Consider the following 15,526-nt stretch of genomic DNA (forward strand, 5'->3'; position numbering starts at 1 on the left):
TGTAAGTTATCCTCGAAAAGTGCAGGGGTCAGCCTGTATGACAGTTAGCAAGGTATTTCATCTAAGTGACCTTTAAGCTTTGCCATTTGGCAATGCTCTGAACCAGTGAAACTTACTGTTTGTATTTTTCAGACTTTTTTTCTTTTTTTCTTTTCTTTTCTCCGAGACAGGGTTTCTCTCTGTAGCTTTGGAGCCTGTCCTGGAACTCACTTTGTAGACCAGGCTGGCCTTGAACTCACAGAGATCTTCCAGTTTCTGCCTCAAGTGCTGGGATTAAAGGTGTGTGCCACCACCACCCAGCTATTCAGACAGGGTCTTATGTGTCCAGTCTGACCTCAAATTCACTATATAGCCGAGGATGACCTAGAACTTCTGATCCTCTGGTCTCCACTTCAGAAGTACTGGGATCACAAGAACGCACAGCCATGCCTGGAATGCTAGGTATCAAAACACACGCTGAACGTTCTTACCAACTGAGCTACAGCCAGCCCCAAGCCTGTTGAAACTTTCCTAAAGTGTCACATAGAAGATTTAAAGTCTTGGGGACACAATTTCTTTCTGCAACTGTTATTAATTTGAGACAGGGCATCGCTGTGCAGCTCAGGCTGACCTAGAACTCAAACTCTTCCATGTCCCACCACATCCAATTGTCACTACCAAGTCCTGACATACCATGAAACCGGCCCTAGACAACACACCAATGAACAAGTGACAGTTCTAGTAGGGTTCACTTCCTATTTAGGGGTGAGGCTGGGTTGGGCCTATGTGATACATATTGATATAGTCCTCTATATAGTTTTAGCCCCAGCCCACCATTTTCTACATTACACCTCAGACAATACAATGATGTAGTTTGGTAGTTTTCCCTCCAAGTTTACTCAAGCTGTAGACTTATCTAAAATGAAACGTTAAAAATACTAACTCGATGTTTAAATGTCTGTGTAGATACTTACTAAATACGAATCCAGTGTGGATTTCTGGCGACAGGAAACAGAAAGTTCATTACTGAGAATCTTATTGCACGCTGTAGCATGTGTGGTCAGAGGGCAATATGCCCAGTCAGTTCTCTGCTTCAACTATATGGACCCTCAGGTCCCGACTGAACTCAGGTCCCGACTAAGACTGAGCCACAGCAAAGGTTTCTTGGTTCTAGTTTCATCCATGTTGCTCTTGAGATACACATGTCTGGCTCAGTTAACTTCACCTGCAAAATGTCAGTTGGAACGCAAAACATCTCTTAAAATCTTCCCAATCACCAACATATTGAGATGTCCATAATGTGATTTAAAAAAAAAAATCACATTATTTAATTAGTTTATTTTTGTTTAATCATTTAAACAAAACTCTAGTAATTCAAGTCAGCCCATTTTAAAAATCTGAATGGCATTACCAATCATTACACATTGATCCCTGCCAATGTGTATTTTTTAGAATGATGCGCTGTATGCTGTTGACAGACAGGGAGATTATCAACCAGAACATTTATTCTTTGACAAGACATGCATATGGTAAACCTACCTAAGTTTCCTGTGAGGAGGACGGCTTAGGATACGCCTAGTTTTTCAAACACACTAAATTCCCAACCAAAATAATCTAGAATCCAATTATTAAGTCTAAACGTGATCCTCTGTCTTTTATTAAGCAAATGTATAGAGCTAAAGGCCAGCATGTATCTTAGTAGTACTCTGGAGATTATCAGGGAACAGGAGCTCCGGGTGCATTTGCATGCCTGAGTACACCTGGATGATCTATGCAGCTCTCATTCAGCGCCCAGCAACATCTGTGGCTTCTCAAATGTTCTAACAAAGGAAGCTCAAATAAGTATCTCTGGAAATGATGAGGTTTTTAGCAGACTTCTGAGTTTGACCAATAGGAAGTAGTCTAAGACTCTGTAGCTGTGGAAAGCTAGTCTCTGTTGAGGCTTTCTCCCTAGACAGCCAGTGTGCACTCCAACACGTCCTCTATAGTTACAGCAATCTCCAGTGGTTAAGTGAATGAACAGAACCGAATGTCTGTAACAGAAGTGCACCACAAGACAAAAGGTGCATCTCTAGCCACCTAAAACACCAACTTAAACAGGCGAAGCATGGTCAAATCGGAAGAAAAGCAGGAGATTTAGACAAAGGAATTATTATCAGTGTTCAGAAAGGCATTCTTGTGCATAAACTCTATTTTACAGAAGGCAAGTGCTCACACTGGCTGGTTCTAGTTCTAGGTCCATGCCATAAAGACAGCAGCCAGCAGGGCGGTGGTGGCACATGCCTTTAATCCCAGCATTTGGGAGGCAGAGCCAGGTGAATCTCTTGAGTTCGAGGCCAGCCTGGTCTACAGAGCGAGATCCAGGACAGGTACCAGAACTACATGCAGAAACCCTGTCTCAAAAACCAAAAAAAACAAAAAAAAAAAAAAAAGAAAAAGAAAATAAAAATAAATACAGCAGCCACTAACTATTGTGGCTATAGAAATTTAGTTTAATAAAAACTCAGTTCTGCAGTCACCCTATGTAAACTTCATGGGTTTTACAGTCACGTGTGGAAAATGAACACATCTAAAAGATCCATCCTTACAGGAGGTTCTGTTGGGCAGAGTCTTTCTTTCTTTCTTTTTGGTTTTTCGAGACAGGGTTTCTGTGTAGCTTTGTACCTTTCCTGGAACTCGCTTTGTAGACCAGGCTGGCCTTGAACTCAGAGATCCGCCTGGCTCTGCCTCCCGAGCAGTCTTTCTAAACATTCAGAATACAGGTGGCCCTGGGAAGGAATTCATCTGACTTCCTTTATACCACTAACCAGCCACCTACAATAACAACAGGCAGATGAGTTAAGAGTGCGAGCTTTTTGCCCATTTTCTTCTTTCTCAGAATGTGCCCTCTACAGCTAAGACACTCATAGGCTTCACCTTCTGCATCATTAGCTATTTCACTTGAGTCTAGCTAGCCTTAGAGCACAGGAGGTACCATCTGTGCAGCATAGGCCTTAGATGATGTACTAGCTACAGAAATAAATCAAAGTTATGACTAATCAATAGGGATGCTTTACTCACAATCTCACAAAATGTACACCCCGAGGTAACCAGCCATTTGTCATCAGAACATCATTTCTAAGTTCAAGGATAAAGTATCTGAATTTATACACTGTAAGACTAACACACTACCTGTTGTACTAATGAAGTCCTTTGAATTTATAATGAGAGCCTCATATTATAAAATATTAAACCAAATGTTTTGTCATCTTAATGGCTCATTTTTTTTTTTTCTATCATTCCCAGGATGCAAGAAGAAAACTCCAGGACTTTTTGCACACAGGTTAAAAAGTGTCCTTTGAAAGCTGTTACTAAAACTTAACAGTCAACAAACCCTTTCACAAAGGCTCAGCCTTTGAACGACTCAGTCAGAAACCTATCATGGCTGGATATAACTCAAGTGGTCAGGAGCACTGGCTGCTCTTCAGAGGACCAGCTTGGATTCCTAGCACCCACACTGTAGATCCCTCCTCTAACCAGACCCAGGGGATCCAACACCCTCATCTGGCCTCTAGGGGGTACTGCACATGTGTAGTGCACAGACACATGCAGACAAAACATCCATAGTATTTTATATAAATCCCTAAGAAAACAAAACAAACAACAAATACCCCAGCTCTATCAGTTTAAATTCCAAATCTGTTCTCAGAGATAACTTTCTATTTCTCCTGTGAAATAAGATTTATGTCCCGAAGTGCTTTGTCAGACTTTAGAGGCCTACTTAATCTTCTCCATTTTTGAAATCATTAATGAGGACCTTTTCCCAGACTTTTTACTGTCCAAGACACCACTATCACCTTTAGTTCCCTACCACTTCCTATAAAATTTAGGACCACTCAGTGAGTGCATAACTATTCCCCCTTATACATCACATTCTGGCCGAAGAATGAAGGGTGCCATGTTGCTCCAGTTTGAGTTGTCCCAGAGCCCAAGGTTACACCATTCAGTGCCTTCACTAGACCACAGCTTTACATTAGGGCATGCTTTAACAGCTAAAACTCTGTCAACAGTCATTTAACAAAGCAGAATCGAGCTGGGCAGTAATAGCACACGCCTTTAGGCAGAGGCAGGCAGATCTCTGTGAGTTCAAGGCCAGCCTGGGCTACAGAGTGAGTTCCAGGACAGGCTCAAAAGCTACACAGAGAAAGACTGTCTTTAAAAAAAAAAAAGCAGAGTGGAAAGGTCACCACCCATGGTTGTTGCTAATTTTTACTGTTGGAAACTTACAAACTATCTCTTTAATCTTCCCATCCAATAAGTTGGCAGAGAGTGCCACTACCAATTGCACGGATGCAGAAGTTCCAGTTCTGGGTTCTGAATGGGTGTTTAAGGACAATTCTGAATTACAACTTAGTCTTAGATAATAAAGAATTAGAAAGTAAGGGCTAAGTTGCTGGTTTCTAAAAGTATTTTAAGTTAATAGATCAGCTATAAACAAGTGCTAAATACTCTTTATTTGATAATATACATAGATCACAGTAAGTGCCTTTCAATGGTAAAGGCAGCATCCTTTGACAGGGAATTCTAATGAAAATGCCATCATCAAGTCAAGAGTAGACAGTGGCTTCCCGACACTCCATTGCCTGGAACAGGCCAGTGAACACAAACTGAAACACAGGTGAGTCTTCCTGTTTCTGAGAAAGTGACTGATTTTTCCCAGTGTTCAAACATATTCATATGCCTAGTTATATAAATTTAAGTATAAAACCATTCAATAGGTTTGAGGTGACACCCCATCTTTGTGGAAAGTAGAACTTTAATAAGCCCAATCTGATCTTGAGAAAGGGGGAACTGTGATAGAATGTGACTGGAATTATTATTTTTAAAAAAGATCATATCCACTTTACTACAAGTCAGTTTTACTTAAATAAGGACCGTCCCAACAAAAACATTGTTAGCCATTCATGATCTGAATTTTGATGTATGAATTAAATTATGGTACACATTAAAAGCCATGAGACATCTGTTTTGTAATAATTAAGGCAGTAGAATTACTCATTAGTAGCCTTTTTAAGGTAAGCTGTTAGGTCTGCCCTTTCTCCCTTCTTCTTAATTCCAGCGAAGATCATTTTCATTCCAGGGATGTACTTTTTGGGATTCTCCAAATACTCCATCAGGGTGTCCTCTCCCCAGGTGATGCCTAAACAGAAAAGGATGCAGTGGTTAAGTGTCTTACACTCCTGATAAGCCTGCCATTGGTTACACCCATGCAATCTGTGCTGGGATTTAACAGTCCCCACTTACCTTTGTTCTTGTTGGCATCTGTGTACGAGAATCCAGCGGCCTGACCAGTCTTCCTCCCAAACAGACCATGGAGATTTGGTCCAGTCTTATGCTTGCCTCCCTTTTCCACAGTGTGGCAGTGGGCACACTTCTGAACAAAAATCTTCTTGCCTTTCTCAACATCACCCATTTTTATTTCTAAAAATGAAAAGACCCAGCAGTTCAAATAACTTGCCCATGGAACACATACAACGGATCCTAATGGCCATCTGAATCACCTAACTACCAACCATCCCAGTGCTATTCTTACGTCCTTATCACCAGGCCAGATGATGCTATGCTACCTTACTCAGTCCACTTGCAATACTCTCCAACAGAGAGCACACTAATTAGGAGGACCCCCCCCCCCATATTCATGATAGGTCGGTGCCCAATGAAGGGAAGTGGGAACTCAACTCAAACCTCAGTTTCAGAAGAAGGCAAGGTCAAAAAGTCACAAATATGAAACTGGACTACAATTCCATTAAACCAAAACCACTGCAATTCTAACGTTTCGGGACGCTTAACTGCTGCCTGTGCGGCCAATTAAGGACATTTCCAAAGATAAGACAAAACACAGCGATGGGGGAAGGGAGTGTCCTAAGTGCTTCCACCAGCTCTGGTTTCATTTGGAGGTTAAGTCGATCTCTCTTGCATTAGTCTGACACCGGAAAGCCAGGGAGGGCTGGGGCAGGAGCCTTCTGCTTCTCGAGTCCTGAGATCCCCGGGGGTGAGCACGAGGTCACCCATCCCAAGCCGGTCTCAAGGAGAATGAAGAAACCCACCCTTCCAGATGCCTGATCTGGAAAAGAACCGGCCAGGTCCCGAGAAGCAGCAGCCTCTGCTCTCTAAAAAGGGTGGTGGGCGAGCCGTCTCTAGAACTCGGGGCCCCGGCCCTGCGCCCACGCCACCTCCAGCCCTGCCGCAGCCCTGCCCGCCCCACTAAGTCAGGCCCGCTCCGGCCTCCTCGCGCCCTTCCCGCCCCGTGTCCCCGTCACGCGCTCACCGCTCTCCCGGGTGATCAAAACCACGAGCATTACGACTTGAAGACGGACGTCCCGCTCTCTAGCCCAAGGACACACCGGCCCGCGCCTATGTACCGGTGTCGGTGCAACCGCACTTGTTCTGCCCGCCCGCGGCCCGACCTACGGCAGCGTCGGCTGCTGCGACGTGACGTAGCCGCGCCTCATTGGCTTCCGCATCGGGACCGCGCCAGCGAGGTGCGCGCGCATGCGGGCTAGCAGGTTAGGGTGTGCCCAGAGGGCGCCCTTCCTCTAAAGGCCTCGGTTTGCCCGGCACTTGCGACAGGCCCTCGGACGTAAGGCGTGGACGTGGATGATGTCACCCTCGGCTCCCTGAGCTTGCGGGTGTGGGAGGCGGGGCGGCGACTCCTCCGGGATCCAGGGCGGCGCAGCGTGGCTCAGGTATCTTATCAGTTTGTTCCGAAGACTCCTTCGGCCGCCGCCCGCGGGACTGCTGCCCGGTCCGCTGGCGACCTTGGCGACCTTTACCCAGGCTTGGTCAAGACTCCCTGGCTGGCGCAAACTGCACCGGCCTCCGCGTGGACGCCTGCTGGTGACCTTCACTCTGTTGAACCATCTTCTTCCCACTCTCCCAGTGACCGAGCGCCACGCTACTTGGGGCAGACAGGATCGTCGCCCGCAGTCCCTGTCCCCTTCCCCTGGTGTTTGTAGAAAAACAAGGAGGGTGTGCTGGCAAGCTTTTAGGAAGAAAAGCAGGATTTGACTTGATCTTTGGAGTCCACTGTACTTGTCCTTTCTGACCATACTGGGGATGGAAGTTTTGTTAGCACACGAAAGTTGCACTTCAAAAACGAACTCTCCGACACGCTAAGTTCGGCCACTGCAAGTTTGCTTTATTACTTTTTTTTTTTTTTTTTTTTTAAGGTGAGGATCGAACCCAGGGCCTACCCCAAATTCTGATGAACGTCGGTCCTTTTCTATGTTCTGTCTAGCAAGTGTTTACACATACCTGGTGCTTGGCAGGCTCTTGGTATCCAGAGTGAACCCACAAAATATGGTGGAGTTTATTTAGATTCTACCATCTTTCCTTCCACCGTCAGAGTAACACTAGTTCTTAGGAGGCTGGTCTAGATCGCCTTAGATCCCTTTCAAGCCACTGGTCCTATGATCTGCTCTAGGGAATACATCAGTCTGTATGAATACAGAATTCTTAGTTATCTCTAGGGGCAGTTGACTCCAGAACAGTCCCCATCATCTATACAGAATCCCATTGGTGCTCAAGTCCCTCTCATGAAATGGTGTAATATTTGCATACAATCTACAGAGTTTCCCCAACATTTATATCATCTCTAGATTATAACATGCCAAATACAAATAATGTCACTTAGGGAAAAATGACAGAATCTCCAAAGTCATTCTTTTAATTCCTCTTTCTCTGACACAACACTGAACTGCCACATCTTACTATATAACAGTTAGAACTCAGAACATATTCAAGACTTTTTGTAGCTTTCAGGGGAACTCACTGAGCATTCAGATATAGTCCTTACATAGGCTTATTTAAATTATCCGTATCTAGGCTTATTTGGCAAACTCTCCAAGTTTTTTTTTTAAAGGCCTGCCTTAGTGAAAACATAGACATTCACTATGTCCTTAAACCAAGTCCTGACGCTGCCTTCCAGGTTCCTCCAAAGAGTGTCGTCTGTACTGAGGTCTCCCTCTCCCATATCTCTCCTTTGTGCATCAGAAGTTACTGTTTTTAGTTTATACAGGAGGTGGCTGACCACAGATTTCCAGTAGGATCGTCCTGCTGCAGGGTTTGTACACCAGTGACTCAGTTGACCAAGCAAATGGACTGACACCTTACATTTTATTCCATAACACTGCATAATGGGGTGGAGGGTGCACACCAGTGACCCTGGCACTGGGAAGAAGGAGACAGGAGAATGAGACCAGTCATCCTTGGCTCGTTCAAGGCCAGGCTGGGTGGAATAAGGAGACCTTGTCTCAAACAAATAAATTTATTCCCACAAGGAAGAGGATAGAAAACAGACAATTCAGTATTTCTCTAGCTGAGGAAATTGTAGATAAAGAGTCTTGTTTCTGAAAATTGTGGAGAGATAAGGGAAAAACAGCACTCAGGAGGCAGAGGCGGGACAATCAGAGTTCAGGGCCAGACTGGTCTTCAGAGTGAGTTCCAGGACAGCCAGGGCTACACAGAGAAATCCTGTCTAGGGGGTGGGAGCAAAAAAAAAGGGGGGGTGTTGGGGATTGAGCTCAGTGGTAGAGCGCTTGCCTAGCAAGCACAAGGCCCTGGGTTCAATCCTCAGCTCTGGAAAACAAAAACAAAAATCAACAACAACAACAAAAAAACAGTATCTCTCCTTCCTGTGGTAAAGAAGGTGCCACAGATTCTGCACCCGCCATAGTGTTGCTCCTTTAAAGCTCTGAAGAGAGTCAGCCTTTACTGTTTACTCAGTATGCTCATGAGAAGACTGGGTGTGTAGCTTAGGCGGTGCTCGCCTAGCATCAGGAAGCTTTGGGGAGGGAAAGGTGGAAGGATCAGTTGGAGATCATCCTGGACTTCGTAGGAAATTCAAGAGCCATTGAGATATAAGAAACGCTATCTCAAAATACCAAACCACCCCACCACCCCCGCACACATAAAACTTAAACAACAGCAACAAAAAGCCAACATACTTGAATTATTTGAGTAGGAGAAAGAAACTGCATATTGTCTTATTTCTATTGCTCTATCTGCTCTCTTAGCCCTTAGGAAGGATGGAGGCTGCTGAGAGTTGTAACCGTCTTAAAGCAGATGCCTCTCTCTCTAACAGTATAATGGATTACATATCTTTAAAAATATGAAAGATATCTGTTAAAATCCCCCCTCCTCAATCAAAGTATCTAACTGAAGCCACACGAAATCCACTGGTCAGAGGCAGATAACGTGCTCAGTCAGTCCATGCTGACTCTGGGGTTGGCTTATGGGCTTGTGCTGAAAAGAAAGAATCTCAGGCTGTTCCTAGCAGCTCAGGCTCAGAAGTATGGCTCAGAGAAGGGGGTGAGGAGGGGCTGGAGCAGCGTGGGCAGAAATGCCTAGGTAATGCTGCTACCCTAAAGCACCAAATGCCGTTATTGACTGGCAGAGCAAAGAAGCGGATTAGCCTTGTCTGCCTTGGATTTAGTAACACCTGGGATGAAAACATTTCCCTCAACTTTGAGGAAGAGGAGGTGGAATGATCAAGAACCAGTGAGGGTAGGTGAGTGGGGATTTAGCTCAGTGGTAGAGTGCTTGCCTAGCAAGCACAAGGCCCTGAGTTCGGTCTTCAACTACAGGGGGTGAGGGTGGGGTGGGGGGAAGAACCAGTGGGGATAGAAAACACCAAGGAACTATACTTTCCAGATGCCACACAACTGACCACGTACGAACTCACAGAGACTGTGGCAGTGTGCACAGGGCCTGCGCAGTCCAAGCAAGATGGAGTCCTAGCATTGAGGGAGAAGTGGACATGATCTCCCATCCCTAACCAAGAGCTATCTCCAAATGGAAACCATTTGCAAAGGAAAAGTTGGTTTTTTCCCATGGTGGCAGCAGAGTCTCACTGGGTATACCAGCCACACTTGAGGCCAGGCCCCATGCCCAACAGTAGATGGAAAACTCAAAACCAACTCCTTTTGGGGAATTTTGTCTCACAAGGCTTTGTCTGGGCAGTTTTTACTTTATTGGTCTTCTGCTTCTATGATACAGCATCCGATTTTGTGTTTTTATGGATTTTCTCTGTGTGTGTGTGTGTGTGTGTGTGTGTGTGTGTGTGTGTGTTTATTTTTCTGTTTTCTAAAAGGAGAGAAGGCATGGAGTTGGAAGGATGGGGGAGTGGGGAGGATCTGAGAGACTATGAGGGAGGGGAAACCAAGATCAGACTATGTTATAAGAAAAACATCTATTTTCAGTAAATAAATAAAGAGAAAAAAGACAATTTTCCATAAAAAGTCATAGCTTCATGTTACCTTCATGCAGGTTCAAGATTTGATTTTATTGTATCTGCGTAGTCTAAGAAAAGTCTTTCTGAAAAAAATGAGCAGAGTAGTTGTGAATGGACAAGTGCATCTTTATGTCTGGTAGAAGGACTCTTGAATATCCAGAGGAATGTCTCAACCTAGGTCTTGGAGGATTCCCAGGATCTTGGGAAATTCCAAGCCTGAGATGCCAATGAAAAGCAACAAAGGATAAAATTCAACCCTAAAGGGATATAGGTGTTTCTAGTTATTAGGTGTGATACAAGTCTTACAAGAGACTTAGTATCCCCATGTAAGCAGTCATGTTACTGAATGAGTGTATGTGTGCTTGTGTGTTAGCTTTATTTGTTCTTAAACTTACTTACTGTATGTGTGTGGGCACATACATTTTAAGAAAAACTAAAGGGCCCAATTCCCACTCTTACCTTTGGAATGTGAATTAATCCCTCAGAAGGTCTAAATTCTTCCAATTGAAATAGGAACATTAAGAAGATAGGTTTTGTCTCATGGGGAATTTGATGTGGTTGGAACAGTTTGTTTCTGAGGAATATGAAAAATAAACAAAACCATCTTAGTTTTCCTTAGCAGCCAATGAAACAAGCGACTCTCTGCTAGGATTTGGCCACGGTGTCCGTGTAGCTTCTCTTTCAGAGGTTCACATACTGGAAGTTTCTCTGTGGCTGGCAGTATTGGAGGGCAGGGCCTAATGGAAGGAGCATGACTTCTTAACCAGATCCCTTGAACCTTGGTTCCATAAAATGGAAACTGGAAATATACCAAACAGGTTTGTGGGGAACTGAAACCAAGAATATACCTTGCAGGCTAAGAGTTCTGTTTATAGCCGGGCGGAGGTGGTGCACGCCTGTAATCCCAGCACTCGGGAGGCAGAGGCAGGCGGACCTCTGTGAGTTTGAGGCCAGCCTGGTCTACAGAGTGAGTTCCAGGAAAGGTGCAAAGCTACACAGAGAAACCTTGTCTTGAAAAAACAAGAAAAAAAAGGAAAAGAGTTCTGTTTATAGTCAGAACAGTTCCTGTCTGTTCCTAGCTAAGAGGTAATTCCTATGTCAAGTCCCTGCTAATTAAGTCTTCTATTTGTGAGCTCTTAAATTCCTGGCCTGATTGTCCTGGTCCTAAACTGGTCCCTTTTGTTGTATCCTTTTAACGATAACTCCCCTCACCTCTGTGAATACCTTATCTCTCCTATAATAGGGACTTGGAGAAGCCAGTGGGGGCTACTCTCAAAAACACTGATTATCGGAGATTGATGGTTGCCAGCTGGGTACCCCAAATACAGCTTGCTTTAATTTGGACAGTCATGGACTTGGTCCTTTCTCATGAATTTTGGAATTAACAGTTCTCCATGAAGAGCTATCTGGGCACTAGTTGTAAGGGGCACATTAATGCTGTCATCAGTGGATTAGTTCCTGAGAGAGCCAGTTATGAAGGAGCAAACCTGATCCCTCTTGCTTCCTTCTTTGCCATGAGACTTCTTTCCTGTGTTCTCCACCATATGGTACTATTTGCTATGAGGCTCACACCAGAAGCTGTGTGTGTGTGTGTGTGTGTGTGTGTGTGTGTGTGTGTGTGTTTAGTAAGCCTGTATGTACAAAGTAATGTACAAAATGCCAGCTACTGTAATTCTGAAGGCAGGCCAGGGAGTAGAATAAGAAGAATGTCAAGTAGATACAGGTTTTGCTAATTAGATTTACTGTTTAATTTCCTCCTTTAATTGTAAAACACATCACATAGAGTTTGTTATATTTTGTTTGGTGGCGTTTGTTATGCCCATGTCATGAGCCTCCCAGAGACCACCAGGAGGAGTCTGAATTAGTATGCAAAAGCAAAGAGCCTTTATTGCAAGCTCGAGCTTGGGCTCTCTGTCCATTCCAACATAGTGGTTGGATCAGGGAGAGCCCTGAGCTCAGTTATGGCAGGGTTTTTAAGGAGTAAAGGATGGAGGTGGTAGGAGAATTCCAGATTCAGATGGGGATTGAACTCCTGATTGGGCAAGGGTGGAGCAACAGAAGCCTTGTCAAAGAGGGATTGGTACTGGTGTTGCTGCAAGGAAATTGGCAACGTATATATGAGTGATGTAAGTTATCCTTAATGTTCTGGAGCATCTAGTACTTGTCTCACTTCTGATTGGTTTCCCACAGGGGATCGTTTGTGGCTTTTCCTGGTTATTGTAAGGGTGAGGTCTAGTTCCAGTATTGTTAGTCTACAGCCTATGATAGCTGCACTCATGTTGTTAGGCCTCTCCAGTATCTAGTATAAGCATATTATGCAGCTGACCAACATCTGTGGATGGAACTCTCTCATTTTGCAAACCTGAAATTTCATAACCTGTTCTCAACTTGGGTAACTTTGTCAGCTTGACCGAATTCTGTAATATTCAGGTAGCCAGTACTATTTCTAGGTATGTCAGTAAAGTAATTCCAAGAGACTGGCATTTCAGTCAGTGGATCAAGTAAGGCAGATTCTCTTTCATCCCAAATGGGTGGGCATATACAATGGTTGAGGGTCCAGAAGAAACAAAGGAGCAGAGCACTCCTGCTGTCTCTCCATGAGCCAGAGCTCCTTTCTTGGCTATGGGACAAGTATTTTATGTTCTCTGTGTTACGATTTATTACAAGGGTGAGGGGGTGGGGGGGGGTAGGTATCCCGAGTGTGCAGGGAAACATGCTGGGCAGATGCATGCCAGGCAGGGCATGGTGATGGCAGCCAGTGATAGATACATAACCCAGACGATGCATCCACGTGGAGAGTTTGTTATAATGGAGAGATGAAGAGGCAGAAAGACAGAGAGACAGAGAGGGAGGGAGAGAGCGAGGGGTGCTCACCTTGTGGGAGGAAAAGTGGAAGGAGAGAGAGAAAGGGGCAGAGTTTTTCCTTAAGAAGAGGCTTCTACATCAGGGTTCAGGGTGGGATCAGAATATTAACATTCTGGCCTTTGGAACTTTCCCCAGTAACCCTCAGTTCTCAGGCAGAATTGTAGTATTAGATTCCCTGGTCGGGGGCTCTCTGCGTGTGGAGTTAGCCATGCTACCCACTTCTCTGGTCTTTCCAGAAAAGGAACACTACTGAAGGAAAGAAACTAAAAACTGCTCCAGCAAATACAAGGAAGTGAAACACATTACCCCTGCCACCGAGGCAGTTTAGTGAGCTAGAGTAATTCTCTTAAACCAAGCCTAATCCACTGTAGCTCATAAGTCTTCAAGTTTATGAGTACTGAGAGGTGAGGGAGCTTCAGGCTAGTCTCAAGTTAGCAGAGGTGCTGCATGAATTTAGGGGAAGACTTCTTTATTAATAGGAACTTGCAAGGTGAGGCAGCCAGTGCTGGTTTAAATCTGCAGCTAGTTATCCAGGAGACGGAGAGAAGATAATTCAGTTTCATGCTCTTAGCACTTACTGTCTATGACGACCCACTCCTGACCGACCTTTCTTTGCCTTCATCTGGTGATCTCTTGGCATTCCCTTACCCCTGATGCCCCTGGCTCCCTCTTTGCTTGGGTTGGGCCAGTGGGAGGCCCTGGAAACTTTGGAAGGTCTAGGATAATGCTTCCTGCTGTTCTGCGTTCCCTGGAGCCTCACTAGCCCCTGGCAGTTCCCTTTCTCTACCCATATCTTTGTGACCAGCTCTCAGCTACACTTCTTTCAATAAGGTCCTTTGGAGGTCTGTTTTCCAGGACCTTCATGAGGAGACTGGGTTTCTCATTTTCAGGACAGTATCCAGTCCTCAGCCATGTCTGTTTCATGACAGAAATTTTGTTCTCCTCACTTGTCCTGCACTGTGGAGTGGATGGTGAGAAAAGAGCACCTAGGCAGCCGAGTGCCTGCTTCCTGCCCTCTGTTACTCCAGCCCCCTACCCGCTGGCTGTCAGACCCAAAGGCTGCTGGTGCTAAGTCTGAGCCTTTTGAGGATTCTGCTGTGTAGTATTGGGGTTTCCTCCACCTTCCGTGTTATGTGTTTGGATGGTTAGAAAGCATCTTCTTATTTCTAAGATGTTCTGATGTCTCCCCATTGACCTGGCTGATTTATGCCTTTTCGTGTACGTGTGTGTATGTGTATTATATGCTTGTAGCATAAGACACAACCTAACAACCAAAATACAAAGTGTTAATGTGTCTTTGATCTTTACAGGGTTTCTTCATGTATTCCTGGCTGTCCTGGCCTTGAATTCTGAGATCTGCCTGCCTTTGCCTCCTGAGTGCTGGGATCAAAGGTGTGCACCACTACCACCAGGCAGCATTTTTGATCATTTTATTTTATTTATAGTATTTTTAAAAAGATTTATTTATTTATTATGTACACAGAGGAGGGCGCCAAATCTCATTACAGATGGTTGTGAGCCACTATATGGGTGCTGGGAATTGAACTCAGGATCTCTGGAAGAGCAGTCAGTGCTCTTACCCTCTGAGCCATCTCTCCAGCCCTATTTATAGTATTTTTTATTTTATAATTAACTTAATTTCACATATCAGCCACAGATTCCCCCATCCTCCCTCCTCCCACCCCCCAGCCCTCCCCCACAACCCCCCCCCAATCCCCTGGGGAGTCAGCCCAGCCTGGCAGACTCAGCCAAGGCAGGTCCAGTCCCCTCCTCCCTACACCAAGGCTGAGCAAACTGTCTCAGCATAGGCCCCAGGCTCCAAAAAGTCAGCCCATGCACCAAGGACAGGTCCTGGCTCCACTGCCTGGGGCCTCCCAAACAGTTCAAGATAATCAACTGTCTCACTTCTCAGTGGAGACTTTGAAAGCCAGAAGGACCTGGACAGATGTAATGCAGACACTAAGAGACCATAGATGCCAGCCTAGACTAATATATCCAGCAAAACTTTCAATCATCATAGATGTAGTAAACAAGACATTCCAAGACAAACCCAGATTTAAACAATACCTATCCATAAATCCAACCCTACAGAAAGCACTAGAAGGAAAATTCCAACCTAAGGAAGTCAGATATACCCACGAAAACACAGGCCATAGATAACCCCACAGCAGTAAACCCCAAAGAAGAGAAGTACACACACACTACCACCAAAAGATAACAGGAACTAACAATCACTGGCCACCAATATCCCTTAATATCAATGGACTTAATTCACCTATAAAAAGACACAGGCTAACAGAATGGATATGAAAACAGGACCCATCTTTCTGCTGTATACAATAAACACCTCAATTTCAAAGATAGACACTACCTCAGAATAAAAGGCTGGGAAAAGTCTTTCCAATCAAATGG

The 15,526-nt window shown here is 44.8% G+C and overlaps 1 protein-coding gene across 1 annotated transcript; it reads right to left on the minus strand.

The window, feature by feature from the left end:
* Positions 1 to 4,815: 4,815 nt before the first annotated feature.
* Positions 4,816 to 6,309, minus strand: LOC118579703 (cytochrome c, somatic). The gene is made up of 3 exons (XM_036181264.1): positions 6,287 to 6,309; positions 5,263 to 5,439; positions 4,816 to 5,158 (listed from the first exon to the last, which is right to left on the minus strand). The coding sequence occupies exons 2-3, from the start codon at positions 5,429 to 5,431 to the stop codon at positions 5,010 to 5,012; spliced, it is 318 nt and encodes a 105-aa protein (XP_036037157.1). The 5' UTR covers positions 5,432 to 5,439; positions 6,287 to 6,309; the 3' UTR covers positions 4,816 to 5,009.
* Between the last annotated feature and the right edge of the window lie 9,217 nt (positions 6,310 to 15,526).

The sequence above is a fragment of the Onychomys torridus genome, chromosome 3 (genome assembly GCF_903995425.1).
Source record: "Onychomys torridus chromosome 3, mOncTor1.1, whole genome shotgun sequence".
Lineage (NCBI taxonomy): Eukaryota > Metazoa > Chordata > Mammalia > Rodentia > Cricetidae > Onychomys > Onychomys torridus.

What these genes read in the sequence shown, in the direction of transcription:
- LOC118579703 (XM_036181264.1), bottom strand. Translation starts at nt 5,431, where the DNA reads ATGGGTGATGTTGAGAAAGGCAAGAAGATTTTTGTTCAGAAGTGTGCC. An exon ending in AGATGCCAACAAGAACAAAG is followed by an intron (nt 5,159 to 5,262) that starts GTAAGTGGGGAC and finishes TTTTCTGTTTAG; the next exon opens with GCATCACCTGGGGAGAGGAC.